The sequence below is a fragment of the Alligator mississippiensis genome, chromosome 4, assembly GCF_030867095.1.
Source record: "Alligator mississippiensis isolate rAllMis1 chromosome 4, rAllMis1, whole genome shotgun sequence".
NCBI lineage: Eukaryota > Metazoa > Chordata > Crocodylia > Alligatoridae > Alligator > Alligator mississippiensis.
This window is the reverse complement of record NC_081827.1, coordinates 105,467,795-105,492,568: the sequence shown is the minus strand read 5'-3', so window position 1 is coordinate 105,492,568 and position 24,774 is coordinate 105,467,795. Positions and strand designations below refer to the sequence as shown.

The following is a 24,774-nucleotide window of genomic DNA, read 5'->3' as shown; positions in this document are numbered from 1 at the left end:
TTTTTCATACCCACTTTGCATTCTCCAACTGACGTCTTTAACAAATTCTTCACCTCTGTTTTCTTGGGCAGGGACCGGGACTCCCCCACCATGATTCAAGACGAACTCGAGGGGAACGCCCCAAGACCTAAGGTTGAGGACCGGGTTAGAGTGTTTCTGGAGGGGCTGGACGTGTTCAAGTCAGCAGGTCCAGATGCTCTCCACCCCAGGGTGTTGAGGGAGCTAGCAGGGGTTATTGCAGGGCCTTTGGCGTGGCTTTACGAGCGCTCGTGGTGCTCTGGCCAGGTGCCAGATGATTGGAAGATAGCCAATGTGGTCCCCATCTTTAAGAAAGGGAGGAGGGAGGACCTGGGCGACTATAGGCCCGTCAGTCTTACCTCAATCCTGGGGAAACTCTTTGAGAAGATCATCAAGGAGCACATCTGTGCTGGGCCAGCATCAGGGGTGATGCTGAGGGGCAACCAGCACGGTTTCATTAGGGGCAGGTCATGTCAGACCAACCTGATTGCCTTTTACGATCAGGTCACAAAAGCATTGGATGCAGGTGTCGCTGTGAATGTAGTCTTTCTGGACTTCAGGAAGGCCTTTGACACTGTCTCTCACCCCATCCTCGTTAAAAAACTAGGTGACTGTGGCATCGATGCCTACACGGTCAGATGGATTGCTAATTGGCTGAAGGGTCATACTCAGAGGGTGGTGGTGGATGGGTCATATTCGACCTGGGGGGAAGTGGGCAGCGGAGTCCCCCCAGGGCTCGGTCCTTGGGCCCACGCTGTTCAATTTCTTTATCAGCGATTTGGACGATGGGGTGAAAAGCAACCTGTTCAAATTTGCTGATGATACCAAAATCTGGGGTGAGGTGGGCACGCTAGCAGGGAGGGAAAGACTGCAGCAAGACCTGGATAGGTTGCAGGGGTGGGCTAACAAAAACAGGATGCGTTTCAATACGGACAAGTGCAGGGTGCTGCACTTGGGCAGTAGTAACTGGCAGCACACTTATAAGATGGGAAACTCCCTTCTTGAGAGCACGGAGGCAGAAAGGGATCTTGGAGTCATCGTTGACTCCAAGATGAACATGGGCTGACAATGCGAGGTCACGGTCGGCAGGGCTAACCGGACCCTATCGTGCATCCACAGGTGCATCTCAAGTAGGGTCAAGGAGGTGATCCTCCCCCTCTACGCAACACTAGTCAGGCCACAGCTGGAGTACTGTGTCCAGTTCTGGGCACCCCACTTGAAGAGGGATGTGGACAGCATTGAGAGGGTCCAGAGAAGGGCCACCCACATAATCCGGGGACAGCAGGGCAGACCCTACAATGGGAGGGTACGGGACCTGAACCTGTTCAGCCTTCACAAGAGAAGGCTGAGGGGGGACCTGGTGACCGTCTATAAACTCACTAGGGGGACAAGAAGGGTTTGGGGGAGACCTTGTTTCCCCCAGCGCCCCCCGGGATAACAAGGAATAACAGCCACAAGTTGTTGGAGAGTAGGTTTAGATTAGACATCCGTAGGAACTACTTCACAGTTAGGGCGGCTAGGATCTGGAACCAGCTTCCAAGGGAAGTGGTGCAGGCTCCTACCCTGGGGGTCTTTAAGAAGCAGCTCGATGCCTACCTGGCTGGGGTCACTTGAGCCCAGTTTCTCTCCTGCCCAGGCAGGGGGTCGGACTTGAAGATCTGCAAGGTCCCTTCCGACCCTACTTCTATGATTCTATGAACTGTACTTGGTTTTCCAGACAGTGACCAAAGATTTCCTATTGACTTGATCAGGTCTAAGAGCAGGTCGCACAATGCTTTTTGAACCATCAAGAGATGTTATTTGACCTAAGTTGTTCTTGACTTAAGGAGTTTACACATGGACTGATTTTGTTTCCAGTTCCACTTATGTAAATAAGAGGTGTTTTCACTTGAGCCAGTGGTGAGAGAGGAGATTCAGAACCAGTGTCCTGATTCCCTGTGTAAAATACCAGGTACTCTTGTAGGAACAATGCACAAATTCTGAATACATTATTAATAGTGAAGAGCTATAGAAGCATGAACTGTCACTTGAGTGGAGTTGCATTAGGGCTAATGGATCAATTATAAGCTTCTGTCATTTTTAGCTTTGCCATTGGATTAAACAAAGTTCTGACAATATCACCAGATCCAAGCCAGTTTACAAATGCTATTGGGTCAATTTAAAAAAAGATAGCTTATTAAAGGAACATCTCTAGTCATACCAGGCTTCTACCGTGATACAGTATAGACTTTATATTATTTAGGCCTAAAAATGAAAAAGAAGTTCTTTTGTGAACAGAGACTTGGAAAATTAATGTCCTCTGAAGCAAGTCTAATGTGTAGAGAAATAACTAGTCAGAGAGTTATGGATACAAAGCTCAAAAAAGTACAAAATTTAGAATACTGAAAAATAACTTATTTATGAATGTCCTTGCAGTTACAAAACTGAGAGTTAAATTCATGCTTCAGATATGAAAATAAGATTGGACTGGATACCTTCTGCATATATTTTTTACAGCACAGAATGAGAAATGGATAAATAAATATATGCAGGCATGCTTGGTAATATCTAATACCAACCACCTCCTGGCACTCTAACAGCATATGTGCTATGAAGTTTTTGTTAAAATTGGAGATGTTTTATATCAAATTGAAGCAATTACAGAGGTATGAGGGGGAGAGTATCATGAATAGGGCTACCAGCATTGTCTATAGTTAGGTTGCCCAATACTTGTCATTATGAGACCCCATTTTTAGTGACTTGTAACATGGTTACACACACACAGAGCAATTTTTAGTAGTTCAAGACATCTTCCATTTTAAAACAAAAAAAAATGGTGCAAGTAAAGTTAGCTTTATACAAAGAGTAAAGCACAATACTGGATAAAACATGCTACCTACAGTGGAGACATGAATAACTAATATCCAGTCCTATAGCATATCAGGTAGCTATCACTGTGATTTGCTCCTTATAAAAGATTACAGGTTATCTGCATGGAAAACCTGCTGTTCAAACTTGACTTAATGAACCATAGTTCATTAAAAATAATAACAATAATAAATCCTGAAGTCCTCACTAAGGCAAAACTTGAACAATCCTATTGAAATACAGGAAATGACACTCCATGCCATAGAAAGCTGGGTCCTTCTGTATATGAATGCATCCCTCTAGTCTGCAGTCCTCATTATTTCTATTCCTAACAGCATTCCTCCTCACTGCTCACATTATTCACACACTTAAGCAACCGGTGAGCTGGGTATGGGTACCCAGACACACTTCCTGCAGCATCTGGGGGTGCTTGTTTGGGTTCCTTTAATACACAGAGGCAGAATTTAACCTAGTTTATTTTTTCTCTTTTGTATTTTAAGTGACATACAAGTATTTTCTCTTCTCTCCCATTACCAAAGAGCCTCTAGTACAGATATCCAAATGAACTAGAACAAGCCCACTACCTGCAGTTTGAACTATAACACCATATTTAGGGATATGTTTTTGATTAAAAAGTTCTACATCCGAGTCTAAACACACTGCTTGACCATGAAGGAAGCAAAGGCCTTCAAAGATTATCTTACCCTGCTGTGCCTAAGTAGCCTGAAGAAAATGCCTCCTAGTTCATTAGTGTGATTTAGCTACAGGCAATAAATCTGTAGAATAGCCACATCTGTCCATTTGGCATCTACTTGTTGCAGAGAAATGACACAAAACCATGGCAAAATTCCTGTCTATGGGCATGATCCAGTGAGATGCGGGGTGCCCTCAATTCCCATTGAAGTCAGAGAGTAAACAATGTTCAGCAACTCGGAAGCAGAACTTAGGGCATTTGTACATATGGTTGCACCACAACGCCGGGTACTTTTAAAAGCATGCAGTTGTATAAACGGTGACATGTATGTCAGCGCTGAGAAAATAGCGGCAGTGCGCTTTTGAACTAAAACACATCAGAGGTGTTTTAGTTCAAAAGCGCACCGCCACCATTTTCTGTGTGTTGACGCACATTTCACCACCTATATAACTGCAAGTTGCTCAGCGCAGCACACGTCAGCTCATGTGCAGAGCAGACTCAATTAATTGAGGAGACTCAATTAATTAATTGAGTCTGCTCCAACGTGCCAGATCTCTGGGGTGTCCCTGCACAAAAATGTATGTGTATAAATGGCCGTAGTTCCCTGTGAGCTCAGGGCCTCACCTTGCCAAGCACTGGCTGAGCTTAGCAATCAAATGCCTGTCATTTCTCTCTTCCATTTGAAGTTAGTCAGGCTTTAGATATTTCTTCTAATGTTGATTCCCAGCTGTTCATTTAAACTCAAGTAGAACTAATTTTCAGCACACGCCTGCCAGTTTTCACAGAAGGTAGCCGCTTTGAAAGCAACCAGTTCATGAACTTTTTGAATAGTCCAGGCTCCTTCAATGTTGTAACTTTAAAAAAAAATGTGAGCAGAACCTACTTTCTTTAGATACAAATTCAGGTACCAGATTTCTTTTTTCTGTAATTTAGAAAGGGTCCAAATGAGGCTTTCGTTAAATCACTCTCAGCATTAGACTGCTGGCTAAATGTGGTGTTGCTGCTGCTACTCTGTGGATTGACAGCTGAAGAAGCAACCTTCCTTTGCTTCACTCTGCCAAGGCAGGAGAAACTTTTCAGTCTTTTTGTGGCCTTGTATCTTGTTCTCTGACCTGACCCCAGTAGGGAAGAATTGTGACCAACTCTGTCCATGATATCACCAGTCGTTTCCAGGCAGAACTATGGCATTTTAAAAATATGTAAGGGAGGTGGTGCTCTCCCCTACCCTGGGGGTCTTCAAGAGGAGGTTGGATATGCATCTAGCTGGGGTCATCTAGACCCAGCACTCTTTCCTGCCTATGCAGGGGGTCGGACTCGATGATCTATTGAAGTCCCTTCCGACCCTAACATCTATGAATCTATGAATGTGTTTCCTGAAACTTTCAGTGCCAGATTCAGGAAAGCATAATCTAGGATAACTTGAAGCACGTGTAACTATTTTTCTTCCTTCCCACTGATGCTAGTACAACTTAGACACTTGTTTAAATATTATCCTAAACAAGAACAGATTGAAGCATTTACTGAAAAGCTTTCCTGTATGTGGGCCATGGTGAACACCTATAGTTGTAAATTGAGCAAATTTAACAGGAGGTTCCAGACTATCCCTATCAGCTGCACTTAAGCATCTCCTACTAAAGATGTGTCAGGGGAAAAAGCAGTTCCTAGCTGTTTGATTTGCCCCTCACTCTGTCCAGAGCATTTCAAAGGCATCTATCACTTTGTTGTTTCAGCACAGGACATAATAGTTCAGATTTGCAGGGTATTCCCTCTCCCATTAAGAGTCACAAGCATGTCTCAAAATGAGACTAAACAGATTTAGAAAGAGCTTTGTGGGTTCACATAGGTGAAGTATGTGCAGTTGCCTTCTCACAGATGCATTTTTCCCCTCTGCTTTGAGCCAATAGAGTTGAAAAGTGACTTAAGGTCACTAACAGGGACTGAAATACTGGCACTGGGTAGTGGCAGTAGGAGAGACAAGGACTCTGTTTTAAAATAAGCATTTTCAACATTAAAGAATCAGGGCACATAGGTTACAAAAGCAGTGGGCGTTATCTTGGGCCAGGGGGGCAAATTGCTACATGTAATATGTAGCTCAAGCTGGCATTGGAGGGTTTAGCATCTCCCCAGAAACTCCAGCCACAGGCTCATTGATGCTTTAACTAACTTCTTGCCTGCACAGAAAGACTCCTTCAGTATCTCCCACTGCCTCAGGCTGAGGACCATAATCTCCTCTTATCACTAGATGAATGCTAGCAGGGTGCTTTCCTTCTGGCTAGGAAGCAAGTGACTAAGCTCCCTTAAATATGTTCCTTAACTATGTAGGCCAGTCTTTACTAGTAGAGAGGCCAGTCTGCATTGTTATGCTACACACACCACAGTGCAGATACTTCACCGATCGTGTAAGGTAGGGATTTCAGTGCAGTAGAATTACCTTGCAACAGCTTTTTTCCCCCCAATAAGCCTAACTTATTAGTACAGAGGGAAGCTTTCAAACCCAGGCCTCCTATGTGCTATTGAACGACTACCAAACTGTCAGGCTGGCTGAAATTCAAGTACGGAAGTAGATAGGAATTAGTTAGCATCCTATTAAATAGTTTGTGAGCCCTCTAGTGGTCCTCATTACATTCTATGTACAGCAAGCCACCAAAAGCAATATAGGCTGACATGTTTGTGTATATTCACTACTCCTGTGCCATTTCTTCCTATCATTTATATTGTAGACAAGACTAAATTTGGAATGTGCCTATCCCCTAATATGTGAATTTAGCGTTCTGCAACCCAGCTTTTGGTTGTAAACTGAATAGACTATATTCTCTTCTCCACAGATGCTTGATACTCCCATTACTGCTAATGTGTGGATCTACAAAAAGGAAAAAACAGACTATCAATATATGACAGAGCAGAGTATATCTCTGCAGCAATTCAGTCATATATTGGTCAGTGCAAGAGTGATCATTCAGTTATCTAGGCTGACCTCTTGTCTAACATAGAACAAAGTATTTCATCCACTTACTTCTGTGAAGAACAGCACTATAAGAAAAAAGATACACACCATGTTGACTAACTGTAGTTAGTAACTAAAAAGAACTTTAAAAGCGTTTATGAATTTGGAAGTAAAATAATGTGTGTTGGGTCCTGTTCTGCTCCTCCTGACATCAGTAGGAACTGACTGTTCTGTTGATGACAAGAGCAGTAGGATTGGGCCCTTGTACATCCATCTCTTTAGTACAGATACATTTTCACTGTGCTTTTTCTGTGCCTTCTGTGCAAAATTAACTCGCTGGTGCAAGTCCAGTTAATTTAATGAATTTGTGCTGGTCCTATAGCTATGAGGAGAGCAAAAATATCAGATGTGGAATATATGAACAAAAACAATTGCAAGAGAAAGATTTTTTTTAAATTGCTGCCTAGTTCCTGACAACAGCATGTCAATATCTTACTTACAGACTCCCTACCAGTCAAATTCCATAGGAAATGTGAAGCTCATATTGCAGGCGGCTTCCAGCACTGCAAGATAAAACTGCAGTTTACATGGGGTTGGCAAACATTCAGAAGATGCCACACAGAAGAAGTGATCCAGAATGTCAAAGCTGATCATGCAAGGCCATTAGGTGTTTATTATTAGCCCAGCATCTTGCTGATGACTATGCCAAAGGGATGAGGAAAAGACTGAAAAAGGCAAGGGAAGAGGGGGAGAGAATTTGTGTTACACTTGTGTCTTCAGACCCTGAACTGCAGCAGCACAGTGAGTGAAGTCACAGTACGGCTGCATACAAATTCCCACCTAGGCAAGGAGCCAACACAAGGCATATTCACTGCTTAGAGCCTTATTGCACATTACACAGATGCAGTAATTGCACTTAAGCATGATCACATTGGAACAAAATTAGGACTTTTTGTGAGTAGCATCTCCAGATCATATTAAGTAACATGTCCAGTTGTTATTGGGCTGCTTCACATTTTTTGGTCCTCCCCCAGCCACATCTGCCAAGGATCTCCCCCGCCCCACTATACCAAGCCTCCATTGTCAGTCCCAGCGCTAGCATCACGCAAGAGTGGGTTCAAGTCTTTAGAGCAGGGGTGGCCAACCTGTGGCTCTGGAGTCCAAACTGAGTAATGTGCTCGCTGTGAGCAGTCACATTGTGTGATGTGATGTAACGGCTATGGCAATTGGTCACCGTGTGCTTGTACAAAGATTCAAGGAGATACATATTAACTTCTGAAAAGCTGCATGTGGCTCTGGAGCCACGGGTTGGCCACCCCTGCTCTAGAGTGATGCAGGGGCTAGGATTGACAATCAGTACATGATTATCACAGTCATGTGCATAAGATCATGTTAGAGACTGTGGTAAGCATTATAGAATCATAGAAAATTAGGGTTGGAAGGGACCTTGGGAAATCATCTAGTCCAACCCCCTGCTCAAAGCTGAACCATCCCCAACTAGATCATTCTAGCCAGGGCTTTGTCAAGCCAGGGCTTAAAAAGCTCCAAGGATGAAGATTTCATCTCTCTAGGTAACCCATTCCAGTGCTTCACCACCCTCCTAGTGAAAGTTTTTCCTCATATCCAACCTAAACTTCCCGTGCTGCAAGTTGAGACCGTTGGTTCTTGTTCTGTCATCTGCCACCACTGAGAACAGTTCAGCTCCATCCTCTTTGGAACCTCCCTTCAGGTAGTTGAAGGCTACTATCAAATCCCCTCTCTGTCTTCTCTTCTCCAGACTAAATAAGCCCAATTCTCTTAGCCTCTCCTCAGAAGTAATGTGCCCCAGCCCCTGAACCACTTCCATTGCCCTCAAGCTGGACTCTGTCCTTTCTGTAGTACTTCCCTCGATCTGCTGGAAATGCTTCCACTAATGAAGCTAAGTATGCCGTTAACCTTCTTGGAAACAAGGACATGCTGTTGACTCGTATCCATCTTATTGTGTCCATTATAACCCCCATGTCCTTTTCTGCAGAGCTGCTACTTAGCCAGTTGGACCCACTCCTGCAACAGTGCATGGCATTCTTCCATCCTAAGTGCAGGACTCTGCACTTGTCCTTGTTGAATCTCATGAGATTTCTTTTGGCCCAATCCTCCAATTTGTCTAGGTCACTCTGAATCCTAGCACTACCCTCCAGCATATCTACTACTCCCCCCAGCTTGGTGTCATCTGTGAGCTTGCTGAGAGTGCACTCCATCCCATCTTCCAGACTGTTAATGAAAATATTGAACTAAGCCAGCCCCAGGACCAACACCTAGGGCACTCCACTGGATACCAGCTGCCAACTAGACTTTGGGCCATCGATCACTATCCATGGAGCCTGACAATCCAGCTAGCTTTCTATCCACCTTACATTCTATCCTTCTTCCATTCATTCAACCCGTACTCCTTTAACTTGCTTGCAAGAATGTTGTGGGAGACCATATAAAAAGCCTTGCTAAAGTCAAGGTATTTCATGTCCACTGCTTTCCCTGCATCCACAGAGCCAGTCATCTCACCATAGAAGGCCATCAGGTTAGTCAGGCATGACTTTCAGAGATTCATAGATGTTAGGGTCAGAAGGGACCTCAATAGATCATCGAGTACGACCCCCTGCATAGGCAGGAAAGAGTGCTGGGTTCAGATGACCCCAGCCAGATGCCCATCTAACCTCCTCTTGAAGACCCTTGCCATTGGTGAATCCATGTGGGCTGTTTCTGATCACTTTCTTCTCTTTCAACTGCTTAGAAATGGATTCTTTGAGGGCCTGCTTCATGATTTTTCCAGGGACTGAGGTGAGGCTGACTGGTCTGTAGTTCCCTGGATCCACTTTCTTCCTTTTCTTAAAGACGGGCACTATATTTTCCCTTTTTTAATTGTTTGGGACCTCCCCCAAATCACTGAGTTTTCAAAGATAATGGTCAGCAGCAGCTCTGCAATCATGTCAGCCAGCTCCCTCAGTACCCTCAGATGCATTGCATCCGGCCCCATGGACTTGTATACATCCAGCTTTTCTAAATTGTGCAACTGCTCAGAACACATTCTAATGTTTAATACAGCATAGCAATGCTTACTACCATCTAAATAAAACTTACGCTAAGTATCCCATGAACAAGTTCCTAAGGGAAGCACAGACTTTGTGCTGGCCCTGTGCGCAGGGGACAGCTTCACACTTAAGGCTTGTCTATGGCAGTGTCACCTCCAGGCAATCAAAACAAACTTTTAGAAGAGTGACTTGATGCAATTTTTTTAAAGCTATAGGGTGCTTTTGGCTCCTATTTTTCAAACTTTCCTCCACAAACCTACGGGCTAGGTACTTTTTCTTTATCAAACTTGATATTCTTACATGATTCCAGAAACTGAAGTTTTTATACAAACACAAAGCTTTGTAAAACTTGCAAAAAACAACAACATTCATTGCTGCATCAGCATAAATCAAGGCATGATTTTTAAATCCATTATTAACCTTTACCACAGGGGATACACACCATTTTCAGTTTGCATATATCGATTTAAATGGACTAGGAACAAATTTAAGCTACAGTATTTCAAACAGTGACTATTCTGAAACCAAACAGTGTGTGTCCACATGGGGATTTGCACTAGTTCCAAGTTAGTTTAAACTGATTTAACTAAGCCAGTGTCAATATGTTCAAAGACTAGGACTTAATATCTGTAGGTGGGATTGTCAGAAGTACCCTGTAGGTTCTGACCTCCCATTCACTGCCAAAATAGATTTGGGCACATAAGAGAGTTTCAGCACTTTTGAAACTAATCAAAAAGGGGCCATTTCCCCTATCTGTCATGGGATTATTAATGCATACCTTAGTAGAGGGGTAAGAAAGATGAATTAATTAATTCTGGTAAACCTTTTTGAATTTGTTGACTTAGAAATTAAAAAAAGAAAAGCAGCAAGCAAATAAGCAAGCCAGCCACACAGAACCATTTGAGTTAGCTAGCCCCAGCACCAGTCCACAATAGCTAAAAATTAAGAAACACTTAACAAAATAATACAGGGTAATGGCCAAGCAATAAGGGCTTAGTATGTTAAAAGGCCACACACTTCACCTACTAAGTGGTCTTTAATAGAGAGGAATTTAGAGATGGATTCTCAGAATCACTGCTGAGTGACTGTTTTCTTCAAGGAACGGCAGAAATCTCCAGGGGCTCTATTTTTTTCTGACAAGGTCATAGCCAAGAAACAAGTTGAAATTATTAATCTTGTAGCATGAGAGACATCAGGAACAAGAGCACATACTGTGTTCATTCTGACAAACCTTCTGAAAGCCATGTTCGTCTGCCCTGTCTCCGTACAAAGGTCAAGCTGGGTAGTTCAGTAATGAGTGTGATCACAGTGATAGAGAGAGATTTCTTTTCTGCAGCTAGGAAAGAGTGACATTTCAGGAAAAGTATGTTATAAACAAAGTTGCTACCAAAGGGGAACCCTGCACAAGTCGCAGCCAAAATCTTAACCAGAAGTTTAGTAGCGAAAAGGTTACCTAAACTGAATGTTACTACGTACAGCCAAACAATCATATCTTTTAAATACTTTACTGCCAATAGTCTGTTTTCCTGTACTTGCATATGTGAGGATTTACCTCATCTGTTAGATGTCAGCAAGTGTTTCCAGTGCTTCCTGACATATGCATGTGTGTGTTTGTTTTCTTTGCAGTTGGAGTTGTCTAACACAGCAATTCTTCATCAGATTAGGAGGGACCAAGTCACAGACACATGCCGCGTCAACAGCGTGTCTAGCAGGAAACGCCGTGTGCTGACACCCAACGACCTCAAACATTTGGTGGTAGATGAGGATCATGAAATGATCTATTGCTACGTACCCAAGGTGGCCTGTACAAACTGGAAGAGAGTCATGATGGTTTTGACAGGCAGGGGCAAATATAGCGATCCTATGGAGATACCAGCCAATGAAGCCCATGTGTCCTCAAACCTGAAGACCCTCAACCAGTACAGCATTCCAGAGATCAACCACCGTTTAAAAAATTACATGAAGTTCTTGTTTGTTCGCGAGCCTTTCGAAAGACTGGTGTCTGCCTACAGGAATAAGTTCACCCAGAAGTACAACACATCCTTTCACAAGAGATACGGCACGAAAATTGTGAGGCGCCAAAGGAAAAACGCCACCCAGGAGGCTCTGCGTAAAGGCGACGATGTGAAATTTGAAGAGTTTGTGGCATATCTCATTGATCCACACACCCAAAAAGAAGAGCCTTTCAATGAGCACTGGCAAACAGTCTACTCCCTCTGCCACCCTTGCCATATCCATTATGACCTCATAGGAAAATACGAGACACTCGAAGAGGATTCCAATTACATCCTTCAGCTTGCAGGAGTAGGCAGTTACCTGAAGTTCCCCACCTATGCAAAGTCTACGAGAACTACTGATGAAATGACCACAGAGTTCTTCCAGAATATCAGCTCCGAGCACCAAACACAGCTGTATGAAGTCTACAAACTTGATTTTTTAATGTTCAATTACTCAGTGCCAAGCTACCTGAAATTGGAGTGAGGGGGAGAGAGAAAGGAAAGAAAGCCTCTTTTATTTAAGATTTTTATTTGTCATAATAAATATGAAGAATGGGTTATTTTGTAAATTAATATTTTCTTTTTTGAATGATGCTGCGAGCAGCACAGTTGAAATTATTTAAATCATCTGTAAGAAAGGACAGCTCTCTTGCAGGGTGACAGGATTTTGACGATCTAGCTTTAGAAATGAGTAATACTGCTACACTGTTTAAAATGTTAATTGTGTTCTGGTGAATTTCGTTTATCTTGCATTCCTCAAATTCTAATTAATGTTATTTATACTTATTTAAAACACAGTCTCTTGGTAGGTTTCACTTTAGCAGCAGAAATATGATAATATTTGGACAAAAGGAATCTGACTTTGTGCTTTCTTCTGCTGTGCTTGTCTCTGGTCATTAACTCTTTCATTAGCTTTTCACACAGATAAAGATCCTATCAGAAATTTTAAAACAATGAGGTTGTTTAATCCATATCACATCTTGGAAACACTAGTAGAAATAGTTTTTTCAGAGAATGATATTGCACTTAAATCATAAATGTAAAGTTACCTTTTTATCCCTGAAAGGGAAAGGATAGAACAGGTTTTGATAGATCCAGGATATTTAAAATCTGAGACTGAAAAATGTGAGTATATCCCTTGGAGAGAGAAACCATAAATTTTGATCTGGACAGCACAACTTGATTTCCTGTGCTTGGCATTTCCAAGCCTGTCTTCCCAATGAAGAGAGAAGAGGATTTGTGCATATTATGTGCAGGTAAAGTCTGGGCCAAAAAGGCTTCAGAAGTGACTAGAGAGTTTGATTGCTCAACATGAGCCCCTTAATACAAGGCTTCAGCTAAGAGTGCTCATGGTTATCACTTTCTGATAATTAGGCCCCCTACAGGATCTCAGTTTGTATCTCTTTCCCTTTCCCCTGCCCCCCACCCATAAATAAATATCACTGGTCACAACAGGAAATACCGGCCAAAATGTGTTCATACATAGCACCAATGCATATAATCTGAAAAAGTCAAAAGATCACCTTCCTGTTGATCTCTGCCTTTATGAGGCAATAAAAGCAGTCCCTTAATCTTCAAATACATTGGTGTGATGCCTTTTTCTTCCTGGGCTAGTGTCTCGTGTCTTATATTTATTAGTCATTAGTTTGCCATTGGTGACTGAGTTTCTGCTTTCCAATGGGTTAATAATATGCCTGAGTTAAGTATCAAATGAGAACATTTTATGTCAGGTGAATGTGTCAGTAGCAGTTGCTCTGTATATAAAGTTTGTTGAGATGTCATATTGTAATAAGAGCAGTAGATTACCTAGAGATTGCTTTGAATAAACAAGCATGGATAATTTATTCACTGGAAATAAAGAAAGATATGGTGTTTTAATCAAGGATATTAGCAAGCTCAGTGAGCAAAAGTACAGATTTATCCAACTGTTTAATTTTATTTTGATGTATGTGGGACGCACAACCAAGGTGGCAGTGAGAGTGACTTTTTTTATGTTATGCATCTCCTACCAAACTATCTTGACCTGGGGAGGCAGCGTGGTAAGCTAATTGAAAGCTGCAAAGCACTGCATTGATTTATTTTTGTTGTGCTAAAAATGGGATGTAGGAGTTTGTCTCAATAATATGGTGTTGGCAAAGTGCTTTTCAGGTCTCAAAATGAGAGTCTCATTGCCATCACCAGAACAAGTGCAGATTTTCAAAGTCAAAGGTTGCTTTTGATTTTGCAAGCCTGTATTGGTCCAGGAAAGTAAAACTTTCCAAAGTAATCTGGGAGCCAACATCCCATTTTCAAAAGCAAGTTAGGAGCCAGAAGCCACTTTGAAAAATGCAACATTGGTGCCTGTGAAGAAGTTGTTGGTGTCCAGATCTCACAATGATCAAATCCCCACCGTTCAAACAGTCACGGGAGTGGTCAGATAAAACAGCTCTGTGTCTTTGGGCCAGATCCTGGAACTACACTGGTTTACTGTGGCTCAGGATATGGTCCCCTGAATCTTGTTGGCTGTGGAAAACCCTATAGTCATTATTAACTGAAGAAAAAAAAGTAGCATAACAAGCAGCAACTCAAGCACTTTCACCATAGAAATTTTCCCTTAAAAAAAGGAAAATGCCCAAATCCTTGTTATCACTGTAAAAATACATCTCTCATTCCATTTTGGGATGAATGGAATGGCCCAGATCCCACTGGGAGGGAGGGAGGACAGGAAGGCTACACACTGTCTAATCAGATTTTTTAAATTCTTAAATGGCTTTTCATTGCTGACTAATATTTTACTTCAGAGCAGTTGTCTCATTCAGGGCATATGGAGCTGTTGTAAGTGCCTATCACAGAGTGTGCCCTGCCAGTGTGCCCTATTTTGTGTTCTGTAGCTCAGTGGTTATGTATTTATTTACTAACACATACACACTTCTATACATCCATACAGCAACCGACAGTTTTGGCTATGATCGTGTCCTACGTGCTAATCCCCAAACCCTTTTTAGGTCTCAAAGAGAGAGAGGGACCGGAAATGTTCATCTTCTTTTTAAGACTACTAGATGTATCATTTTGACTGAGCCAGAAGATTTCCCTCCTCTCCACAAGGCCCCATAAGAAATATGTAGAGTTACATTTCTATATCTTAAAAAGGCACCACTTTGCAGCCACTGCCCTCTCCAGCAAGAAGACATGCCGAAGAACACTTTCTCTCCTGTCCTGTCCTTCCACAGTGTGCTCAGCTGAAGCAAAAAGGTTGAAATTCATTCCTGGATACAAATCACCTACGTGGCACAGCTGAGCAAGACTGTTGGGTAGCTGGAGCGTGCCTGACCACCACTTTGTGTCTTCAGGAGCCTTCTAAAATAATGCCTATTAGTTGTCACCAGATATACCAGTAACACTAGAGCTAATGTAGCTGCAGGATCAGAGCAGTCTAGCACATTGCTAGTGATTCCAGCCAATCGTTGTCCTCGAAACCAATGAGAACTTTACAGAATATAGGTTCCTCCCAATGGTGAGCCAAAGTAGCCACAGCCGAATAACAAGAAGTTGGCAAAATTAGAGTACAAAACGCTACACAAGCGGCACATACCAGATGTGATTTAAGTTCATGTCTTCAACCTCAGCTAGTTACCAACAATACTTGAGTAGTTCGTCTACCATGGATCCAAGCCTGTAAGCTTTAGGCTCCAAACTATAGCCATTTCACGTGAACCTAGCTGACATTTCCTATTTTATTTCAGTGAATTCCAGAAATCCTCCATACTTCAGCCTCCATATAATATTTGTCCAAACTTAAGGACCTTTTCAGACCGGTTCACCAAGCCTACTACATTGCAACAGAAAAGTCAACCACAAGCAAAATGCTTTCAGAAGTCAATTGACCCATGGTGTTTTAACTGTAGTCTGCTGCACTTTTCAGGTACAAAAAAGGGACTGTCCTTACTATTACTCTTGTTACAGAGAGTGTTATTTTCTTACATGCATGCACAATACAATGTGTACATATAATTTAACATCAATGTGGGGTTTGATTTTTTTTTTTTTTTTTTTTTTACCTATTTGTATGCAGTAGAAGGCTTGTTGTAGAAAAGTATCTCTTCATACCTACGTATACTGTTAATAAAAAGTAAAAAAAAAAAAAAAAAAAAGCTAAATTATACATTGCCAACAAATGTGTGAACTGCTCATGAATCTTTCCTTGAAAAAAGCCATTCAAGCCTGATTATTTTTCTAAGTAACTTCAATTAAATTGAAGAAAGAAAGAAAGAGTTCCTGTGTGCATGTGTGATTTCTGTCTCATGTTCTAAGATGCGTGGTAGGATATTGTTTTCAAATGGTTTCACTAAAAAAAAAAAAAACAAAAACAAACACTTTTAGCACTGAGGTGAGCAAGAGATGCAGAGGCCAGGAGGAACCATCACAGTCTGACTTCCTGAATAAACACGGACCAGAGAACCTCAAGTACTAATTTCCTGCATCAAACCCTTAACTTTTCTGAGCTATTGCTTCTCTTTCAGAAAAAGCATCAGTCTTGCCTAAAGGCTGCTAGCAAGTAAACCACAGCCAAAAGCAGTTCTATTTTCCATGCTGGAAAGCAGACAGTTTTACAGTGCCAGATTAGGAAGGGAAAGTACTACAAAGCTACAGCATCACCCGTGAGTTTGTGGGGGGGAGAGTGTTTAAACAATAGAAACTCCAGAGATTAACCTTTCAAAATGCAGGTAGCCAATGCTTTGGTCTACAGCAAATAAGACGGAGAGGAGAGATGGCATGCCACAGAGCCTGTGGCAATAGCCCATGTGCAAAATAACCCAAAACAAATATATTTCAAAGACAGTGCAATTAAAAAGCTCAACTTTTTGTTCCAAGAAGGCTTAAAGGGAAAAAAAACCCATAGGAACATGTTGTTCTAGGCTGCTGCAAATAGTGATCAATAGGGACCTATCCAATTCACAGCAGAAGTGGGCTGCACTGCAGCTCCTTTAATCTTGCAGGTTCCCCAGCACACCTCCACCACCACTGATTGGTAGAGGGGCCATGCTTGCAGCTTGCTCCCAACTGGCAAGGAAGGGCAAAATATGGTTTTAAATATGGTGCTGTTTTTGCCTCCCACCGCCGATTGACTCGGGCTGTGGTGGCCCTGATGCTTGTTGCCTACCAGCATGGAGGCAAAAACTATACCACATTTAAAACTGTGGTTTTTGCTTCCCTGCCAATCGGGAGGGAATGGTGGGGCGCCTCTGCCAATCAATAGAAAAAAGGAAGGGCATGCAGGGGAACATGAACAGTTAATGGAGCTGCTGCACACCCCACCTCCTCCATAAATTTGGTAGGTCCCTAGTGATCAGCTTCCACCTCAACATTGCCAACACTTTAGGTCCAAGGCTCCTCCCACCCATTGCTTCTGCAGGGGAAAGCAGCAACTGGCCAACATCACACACGAACATGGTGCAGTAGGTCTTTCAGATGGTAAAAACTGCACATGCATCCCTAAAAATATTGTCCTGTGGTGGGTTGTTCACATAGTAAAAAGATGGCTGGGTAAGTTTATGCGAGCAATTCTACAAACCTGATGAAGAGTATAAGTGCATGGGTCTAGGCCTTCATCTGTCAAGTTTTTACCTGCAGGAATGCTCTAACATCCTTTCTAGTATTCTTGCAGTTGCTCAAAGTTAACTGGCTCTCCTGAGCTTATTCTGCAAGTCCCTTCTGAAACAGCAAAAGGCCTGACTTCTGAAAGGTGGGCAACATCTACCCAAGGGCAGGTTGTGCTAAAAGCACAGGCAATGTGAAGACTCAGTGCTGGGCTATGACCCCTACAGCATTCAGTGCTGCTGAATGACATGCAGAGGACTGGTAGACCCAAATGAAAGGGGGAATTTGCTTTGGTGCTTTTACATTGCTCCACTGAAAGCAGTGCCAGGTTTCTACACAGAGACAGCAGGCAGTAGTATGCCACCATATAGATATAAATGCAATATACAATAAGTAAGAAAAATAAACCAAATACATGGGACAGCATACAAGTGAAAGCTATTCATGAACTCTATGGCAAACAAGTATCAGCTGAGTTCTGTACCTCATTCACCTCCATTATAGAGTACTACTTCCTCTTTTCAGGACCATTTATTTAGCTTACAGTAGCAGGCTCACTCAAACATGGTGCATTTATATAGCACCTTGCTACCTGACAAGTCTCAGAACCCTTTATAACCCGTTATCCTCACAGACATCACTGCCTCTACTGGGACTTGGTGAGGGCCCTTTGTCTGTGGAGATCTTGTTTATACCTCCAACAAAATAAAGCTACTGGGCCAAAATGCAGATGCTGCTTCACAGCCTAGAGAAACACAGCACACACTGCAAGAAAGGCTGCGTACAGACATTCATTTCTACTGGAAGAAGTTTCTTCCAGTAGAAAAGTGGCTTGGGAGATGGACTGTGCAGAAGTTCCTGTAGCTCCATGAATGGAGAGCTTCATAGGCAAGCTCTCAAGCCAAGGGGCACCAGAGGGCTGCTCCCCAGGCCACCCTTGCCCTTAGGGGAAGGAAGCAAGCCATCAAGTGGCAGGTGGCAGCTGCTGAAAAGCAGCCATTCCACAGACAGTGGGGAGGGTTCCTGCCCCAGGAGAACACCCCGCACATCCCACTAATCAGCTGATTGGAAGGAGAAGGGCATTGTCCTGTGGTAGGAACCCTCCTAGTTTTCCCCTGCAGGAAAATAGCCTCTCTCATTGCATTCCTCTGGGCCAAACTGGAGGAGTTCAGAGAGAGGTAGACGGCACTCAGCCCCTGCTGCAAGGCTCCAGGAGCCCTGTAACAGGGCTACAGCAGCCTGCTAAGGCTGTGCAAAATGGCACCATTCTGTTTCGACTTGCGTTTCGACAAACAGTGCTCCGTTTCAAATTTTGTTTTGATTTGAAACTGCTATTCCGTTTCGTTTCATCAAAACAGTTTTGCTGTTTTGACATTTCGCCCATCAGCTGCAATGGGGAAGCATGAAACATCCTATAACTTTGTCATTTCTGGCCTGATTTGGATTAAACTTGCAGGAATGGTAGCCCCTTCTGAGGGCACAAAGCCTGCCAAGTTTCAAGGAGATCGGTGCTGGGGCTTGGGGAAATGGAACCTCAAGCTGCAGACAAGCAAAACTCATGACATGGGTGACACTGTGTGTGTTAAGGCGCAGCAGGGTGAAAACTGCAGGCATGCTAGCCCCTGCTGAGGCCATGAAGCCTGCCAGCTTTCAAGGAGATAGTTGTAGGGACTTCTGGGTTCTGGGGCCCTGCACCTCTAGCTGCTGACAGGGAAAACTTGTGACATGGGTGCTTGTGCAACTGTGTCTGTCTTGGGGCACGGGGGGTGAAAACTGCAGGCCTGCTCGGCCCTGCTGTGGCCATGAAGCCTGCCAGCTGTTGAGGATATCGGTGCAGGGGGAGTCTGGGTTCTGGGGCCCTGCACCTGTAGTTGCTGACAGGCAAAGCTCGTGACATGGGTGGGTGACACTGTGCGTGTGTTAAGGTGCACCCTCACTCAACTGACACCAAGGCAGAAAGGGCAGTTCAAACAACGTTGCCTTTTATGCAGTTTTTCCATCCCTCCCCCAGAGCACAGGGATTGGAAGAGACCTCAGGAAAGGATGACAGTCACTGGCCAGCTACACTGTCAATAATGAGAGCACTTCTTCCCCCCCATCCCCCCCTCCCTCTCCTTACTTTAGTTTCTGTTTCCCTGCAGGCAAGCCCAGCTAGAGCTTTGAAACTCGAAATGTTGCGAAAATTTCAAAACGTTTCAACTTGCCTCATTTCGTTTTGAGGCTGTTTTGAAGCTCTCTGTTTCATTTCGATGTTGCTGTTTTGAGCTTGAAATGAGTTGAAACAGCATTGAAACAAAACTGCCAGCAAAATTTTGCACAGCCCTACAGCCTGCCACACCTTGTACTACTCCGATCAAAAGCAACGTGGAGTGAGGTGGGAGCATTTTGCTGTGACAGCACTGTTCTGGATCAGCTGGGTGTGGCAGATGGCAGGAGGAAGCCAGAGGGGCAAGGAGCTGGGTTGGAGAAAGCCTCTGCACAACTGGGTTGCAGCCCCTCCACCACTCAGCTGAGCAGTGGGCTGGCAAATTTAGAAGCCAGCAGCTGGGAGAAGGCTCTCGGAAATTTCCCCTTACTCAGTTCCCAGCTCCTGCCAGCTTCCCCTTGCTACTCTAGTACCCAGCTGAATGGTGGGGTAGTGATTTAAAAGATGATGGTTGGGAACAGGATGTGGGAAAAATCTCCCCTGCCTGGCTCCCTCCTGCTTCCCCTGGCTGCTTTGCCACCCAACTGAGTGGGCCCTGGGCTCCATTCCCAATCACCACTGGATTGAGAACTGCTACTCTCCAACTCGCCAGCACCTTTGCCCTTAGGCCCCTAGGTTCCAATAGTCCATTTGTCCTCTGTCTCCTCCTACTCAGGGGAGCACCTGTGATTCTTATGTGCCCAGACTAAAGGAAGTGCCACTTATTTGACCTTCCTTCCCTACCAAAACAAGGCCTTAAGAGCTTGATTAACACAAAAGCATTGTGGAGTTTGCCCAAGATAATTGCAACAATCAGCAATGCAGGAACAGTCCCACCACATCATTGAAATGAGTGTGCGTGTGTAGTGTGGGAAGGAAAAAATATCAATCACTAGTGCCAGGAACGTACTAATTTCAATACCAATTGCAATTTTCTCTGCCATGAGACAGAGCACTTGGTCTCAGCAGTTGAACTGATGCAAATTGAGAGGCTAAAAGAGAGATTTTGCTGTAACTAAGAAAAATATTCATAGGTTTCCAATGAGATTGCAGCTCCAGTCATTTCTTTTTAAAAAATGTCTTTGGGAGAAAAAAAAAAAGACATGAATTTCTATCTTGTTATTGCTACAGACCTACTTAAATCAAGATTGTGCGGATTTCACAGAAATTATGAAGTCAGGCAGTCACTGCAAAATCCATGGGGGGAAAAAACAATTACTAAAAATAAAATGCTGGCTCCCCAGTCAGTGGTGAGGGGCAGGGCTGTGTGGTGGACAGCCCTCTCTACCAATCAGTGGTGAGAGGAGCCACCAGGGCCCCTCAACCAATTGGGAGGTGGGAGGGGAGGCAGCCACAATAAGCCCTTGAAAATGTGGGGGGGGAAGCAGCCATAATAAGCCTTTGAAAATGGCAGTCAGCCTGGTGATCTGCCTGCAAAATTGTCTGACTACCTCCATGAGTTGGGTAGACCCTTAGTTATTGCCTGGTAAAGAACAATGAAATGCCAGGCAAAAGTTACCTTCTCAGAGCCCTGCTGACGGTCTCTCATCTGGGCTAGGCACAGAAATTACACATAAACCAGTACTTGTGATCAGAAACCCATTCAAATCTATAACACAACAGAAGTTTAGTGTGCATAAAATGCTTTCAAAATGGCCCAAACTGGTTTAAGATAAACCTGGATGGATATAACATCAGACTCAACTGATTTAGGTTAAATCAGTTTATTGAACTTCTGTCCCAGATTCTCTCCAGATTCAGGTTAACTCACAGTTCCCCAGCATCCCAGGATGCCTTGCACCTTCCCTGCAAGCCCCCTCTCAAAGGGTGGGTGGGTGGGCTAGCCTTGGCCCAAGCTGTCTGGTTCAGTGGAACAGGGAGGCATACTCTATCACCCCCTGGCTTCTGGCCTGAACCACTACAGGCATGTGGCTGCATTTCCAGAATCAAAAGTAAATGTCTGTTCACTTGCTTCTCAGTTCAGTCTATGGAGTTTAGACTAACCTGCGAAGATTGAATCAATTCAGCCTTGGGCTTTTTGACTGTCTCGTATTAGCCCTGGAGTACAGATCTTTATTGGATATATACGGTCCCCTTTGCATTTGGCACTACCACTAGTTCCAACACAAGTTTTGTGCCAGCTTATGGGCACAATGATAAAAGCTTATGTGTAAAAGCACTGAAGTGGGGCGGAAGAGGTCTTGATTCAGTTTCTAGCTCTGTTCTGGATTTCTGGGTCACCTTGGACAAGCATCTCAGTCCCCTGTGGTTTCAGTTCCTCATCTGCAAGAAAATACTACCCCTTTCCTTTCTCCTGAACTTTGTTTGCCTTGTGCATTCATACTGAATCTTTTTGGGGGCAGAGTTGTCCAGCGTATACATCTAGGAAGGAACATGTTGCTTGTGGTCTTTCAGCATTAATATCATACAGGTAAGAAGGTGGAGCTTGCAGTGCTGACCTGTGCTCCAGGTCAGATCTGCCATGGAGATTAGAGTCTTTTTGCCTGGCATTCGTATCTTTCTGGCACAAACCAATGAAAGGAGTGCCAGAAGTTTCTTCAGGCAGCAGTAAGGCCATGCATCAAACTTCCCTTTAATAAGGAAACAAGCACAAAAAAAAAGGCAAATTCTGAAACAACTCATTCTGTAGCCCTCTGGCTCAGCGATTATGTTGGGGCAGAGGGGGAAGAATATTTTAACAGGTGAAAGACCCAACAGATCTTTTTGCTTATTGGATATGGAAACCAGCCAAGGTAGTAAAGTACCACCTAACAGAGTCTGTATCTTCTTAACAGGTTGCAGCCAAGGGAGCTGTGGGGACAGGAGCTAGTAACTCTCCATGATTTATATACTCAAAAAATTCTAACAGGTAGGGCCAGTTGCAGGCTGCTAACTAGGAATACTTTAGGAAACCTTGAAACAAACAAGGTTTATGCAATTCCGTAAATATCTGTTCAAACTCATTTCCTTGCTGAATGTCCTCCCAACCCACACAGCCTGGCTAGTTTATTTTAGTTGTGCCTTTTAAAATTGCACTAAAAAGAGAGGGGTAGAAAACAGCAGTCTACAGCTGCTGTGTGACAAAAGGAGTCATTTTTATGCTGCACTTTCAAAAGACCATAAGATTATTTCCTCTATAGCTGCAATTGGGAAGCGAAATAATTATGGCCAGAGTTAACAGTAAACTGTTACCTGGATTTTAGCTGCTATAGCAATCACCCTGCTCAGGCTCTCTTGCCAGTTTGGAATGACAACGATTACATTACAAAACAAACTATTTGTGTGTCCTGCCGGTATACAGGTCAGAGAAAGCCACCACACAGTCCCTTAAGTGTCTATCAATTTCAACTAAGTGCAATTTATCTTTGTGAATGTAGGAATGAAACAGGAATGAAAGGCAGGAAAATGTTTACATTCTTTCAGATCAGATGAGGTAAGATACACCAGGAAAATACGTATAGTCCAGTTCAGTGTTATTCATAATGGAGTACAACCTGTATCCAACTGCTAGATTACCTGTGTGTCAATTATTCAGTTTATAGCAGTTTACTAGATCTTCTACCATATTTGCTCACATACACCAAGCTCTGGAATGAGATGCACACCTTGCTTTTGAAAGGCAGAACGGAGGAAGGTCTTTCCTGGAAAATACTGGTAAATAAATAAGTAGCAGCAGCTAGAGAGCCCAGTGTGCTAATTGTGCTGCTCCAGTGGAGCGTGGGCAGTGTCACGCACAGAGGCTTACAATGCAGGAACTGCTATTGCCATATTTCCTGGCTTATAATGCACACCGCAATTTCCAGCAGCTGATTTTTGGAAAGAAGTGCATGTTGGGTATGTGAGAAAAATATGGTATTTTTTTTTCTCCTCTCCGGAGTCAAGAGCTGGGCTAGTAACAGATTTGCTTACAACAGTGGTGCTCAACCTTTTTGTCCAGTGGGCTAGGTGGGCAGTGCCACAGACCCAATCTGGTGCTGGGGGCAGGTCCAGCAGCACCACAAGTAGAGGGGTGCGAGGCAGCCCTAACCCAATCCAGCTGTCTGGGGAAGGGAGCTTAGCCTGTCCCTTGCAGAGTGGGAGGGGGCATGGCCCAGCCCCAGCCTGACCAGGAGGGAGGAAAGAGGGTCTGGACCAGCCCCAAATCAGGCCCACAAGGAGAGGAGGAATGGCCAGCACCACAGGAGGAAAGGGCTGTGGCATGGTCCCAACTTAGCCAGATGGGAGGCAAGGAGGTGTGGCTCAGCCCCATGTGGGGAAGAGGGCATAGCCCAGACCCACCTTGGCCAGGCAGAGGGATGCTGGCCATGTCCACTTCCATGGGGCTGGGAAAGGGGGCACAGGTTGGCACCGAACCAGCTGCACAAGGGAAGAGGCTTGGCCCAGCCCCAATCTGGCCATGCGGGAGGAGGGTCATGACCTGGCTCCAACCCACTGAGTGGGGCTTGGGATTTTGGTAGCAGGGATGGGTGGTGGTATTAACTGCTACTGCTCCCCTGCCACCAAATTTCGCAACCCTTGAGGATCCCCACAGGCTGGATTCCAAGGCTCCATGGGCTGCATTTGGCTCAGGGGCCAGAGGTTGGCTTAGCATATAACCTACAATTGGATAGGGCAATCTAAGTATTAATATCACAGGCAGCTAGTGAAACTCTTCTTGACCACCATGTGGATCCACTAATCAAAAGTGTCCGAGTAGGAGGAGCAGCCGCTGTCACAGCTTGTGGGCTACGTTTTTCAGTGTTAGTGTTGCAACAGTGGAGGAAGAGGATTCTGTTCCCTGGAACTCTTATAGAGCTATTCTCAAGCCCAAGTAAATTAAGCTTTGCTCAGAGAAATCGGGATTTGTCCCTGGCTGTCTCTCAGTTTTCTGCTAACACAGTACAAACTGGGTGCATATGCACATGCAATTAATGCGACTAAATAAACTCGGTGCAATTTCAGCTGAAGTAAACTAATCCCGATGTCACAACCTACATGTGCCTTTCAGCACAGTAATTTACTCCGCTGTTGGATAGCACCCGTGTCTGACGGGACTATCTGATGGCACTGCAAATTAGTCTACACTGACACAATTGCTGTGCATATGTAGACAGTGACATTTTACTGTGCAGTAAATTAGTCTACTGAGCAGTAAAACACATGTCCAGACACCCTGTGTGTAAAATGCCTTCCAGGCTAAACACCTTTACAGCCTTATAGGGTGCGAGCCAACTTTGTGTCAAAGTGCTGGTACAAAGTTAATGACCTATTTTGCTCCTCAAACCTTAGGTCAGTCAGTGCTGCAGCCCATCAGCTGCTGCCCCAGGAAGAGAAGTTTTGATTAGTGAAGCTAAATAATCATAGAGCCACTGGCCAGACCCTCCCTTTCATCCCAGCAATACCATGGAGTGAGGAGGATCTAGAGCACAACCTTGCAGGTGCATAAACTGTGGCCATTTTACTTCATT

General features: G+C 44.0%; 2 protein-coding genes across 4 annotated transcripts in view; one reads left to right on the top strand and one right to left on the bottom strand.

Annotated features, from left to right (window-relative positions):
- The window catches only part of CHST11 (carbohydrate sulfotransferase 11), a 250,596-nt gene extending 234,780 nt beyond the window's left edge, over positions 1–15,816 (top strand). For all 3 annotated transcript variants that reach the window (XM_014608354.3, XM_014608350.3, XM_019489309.2), the window contains one exon: positions 11,195–15,816. In XM_014608354.3, the coding sequence (XP_014463840.1) occupies positions 11,195–12,049 (855 nt within the window). In that variant the 3' untranslated portion in view covers positions 12,050–15,816. The remainder of the gene's footprint in view (positions 1–11,194) is intronic.
- LOC132250144 (uncharacterized) overlaps positions 1–24,774 on the bottom strand; it is a 76,032-nt gene that overhangs the window by 40,020 nt on the left and 11,238 nt on the right. The window lies entirely within an intron of this gene.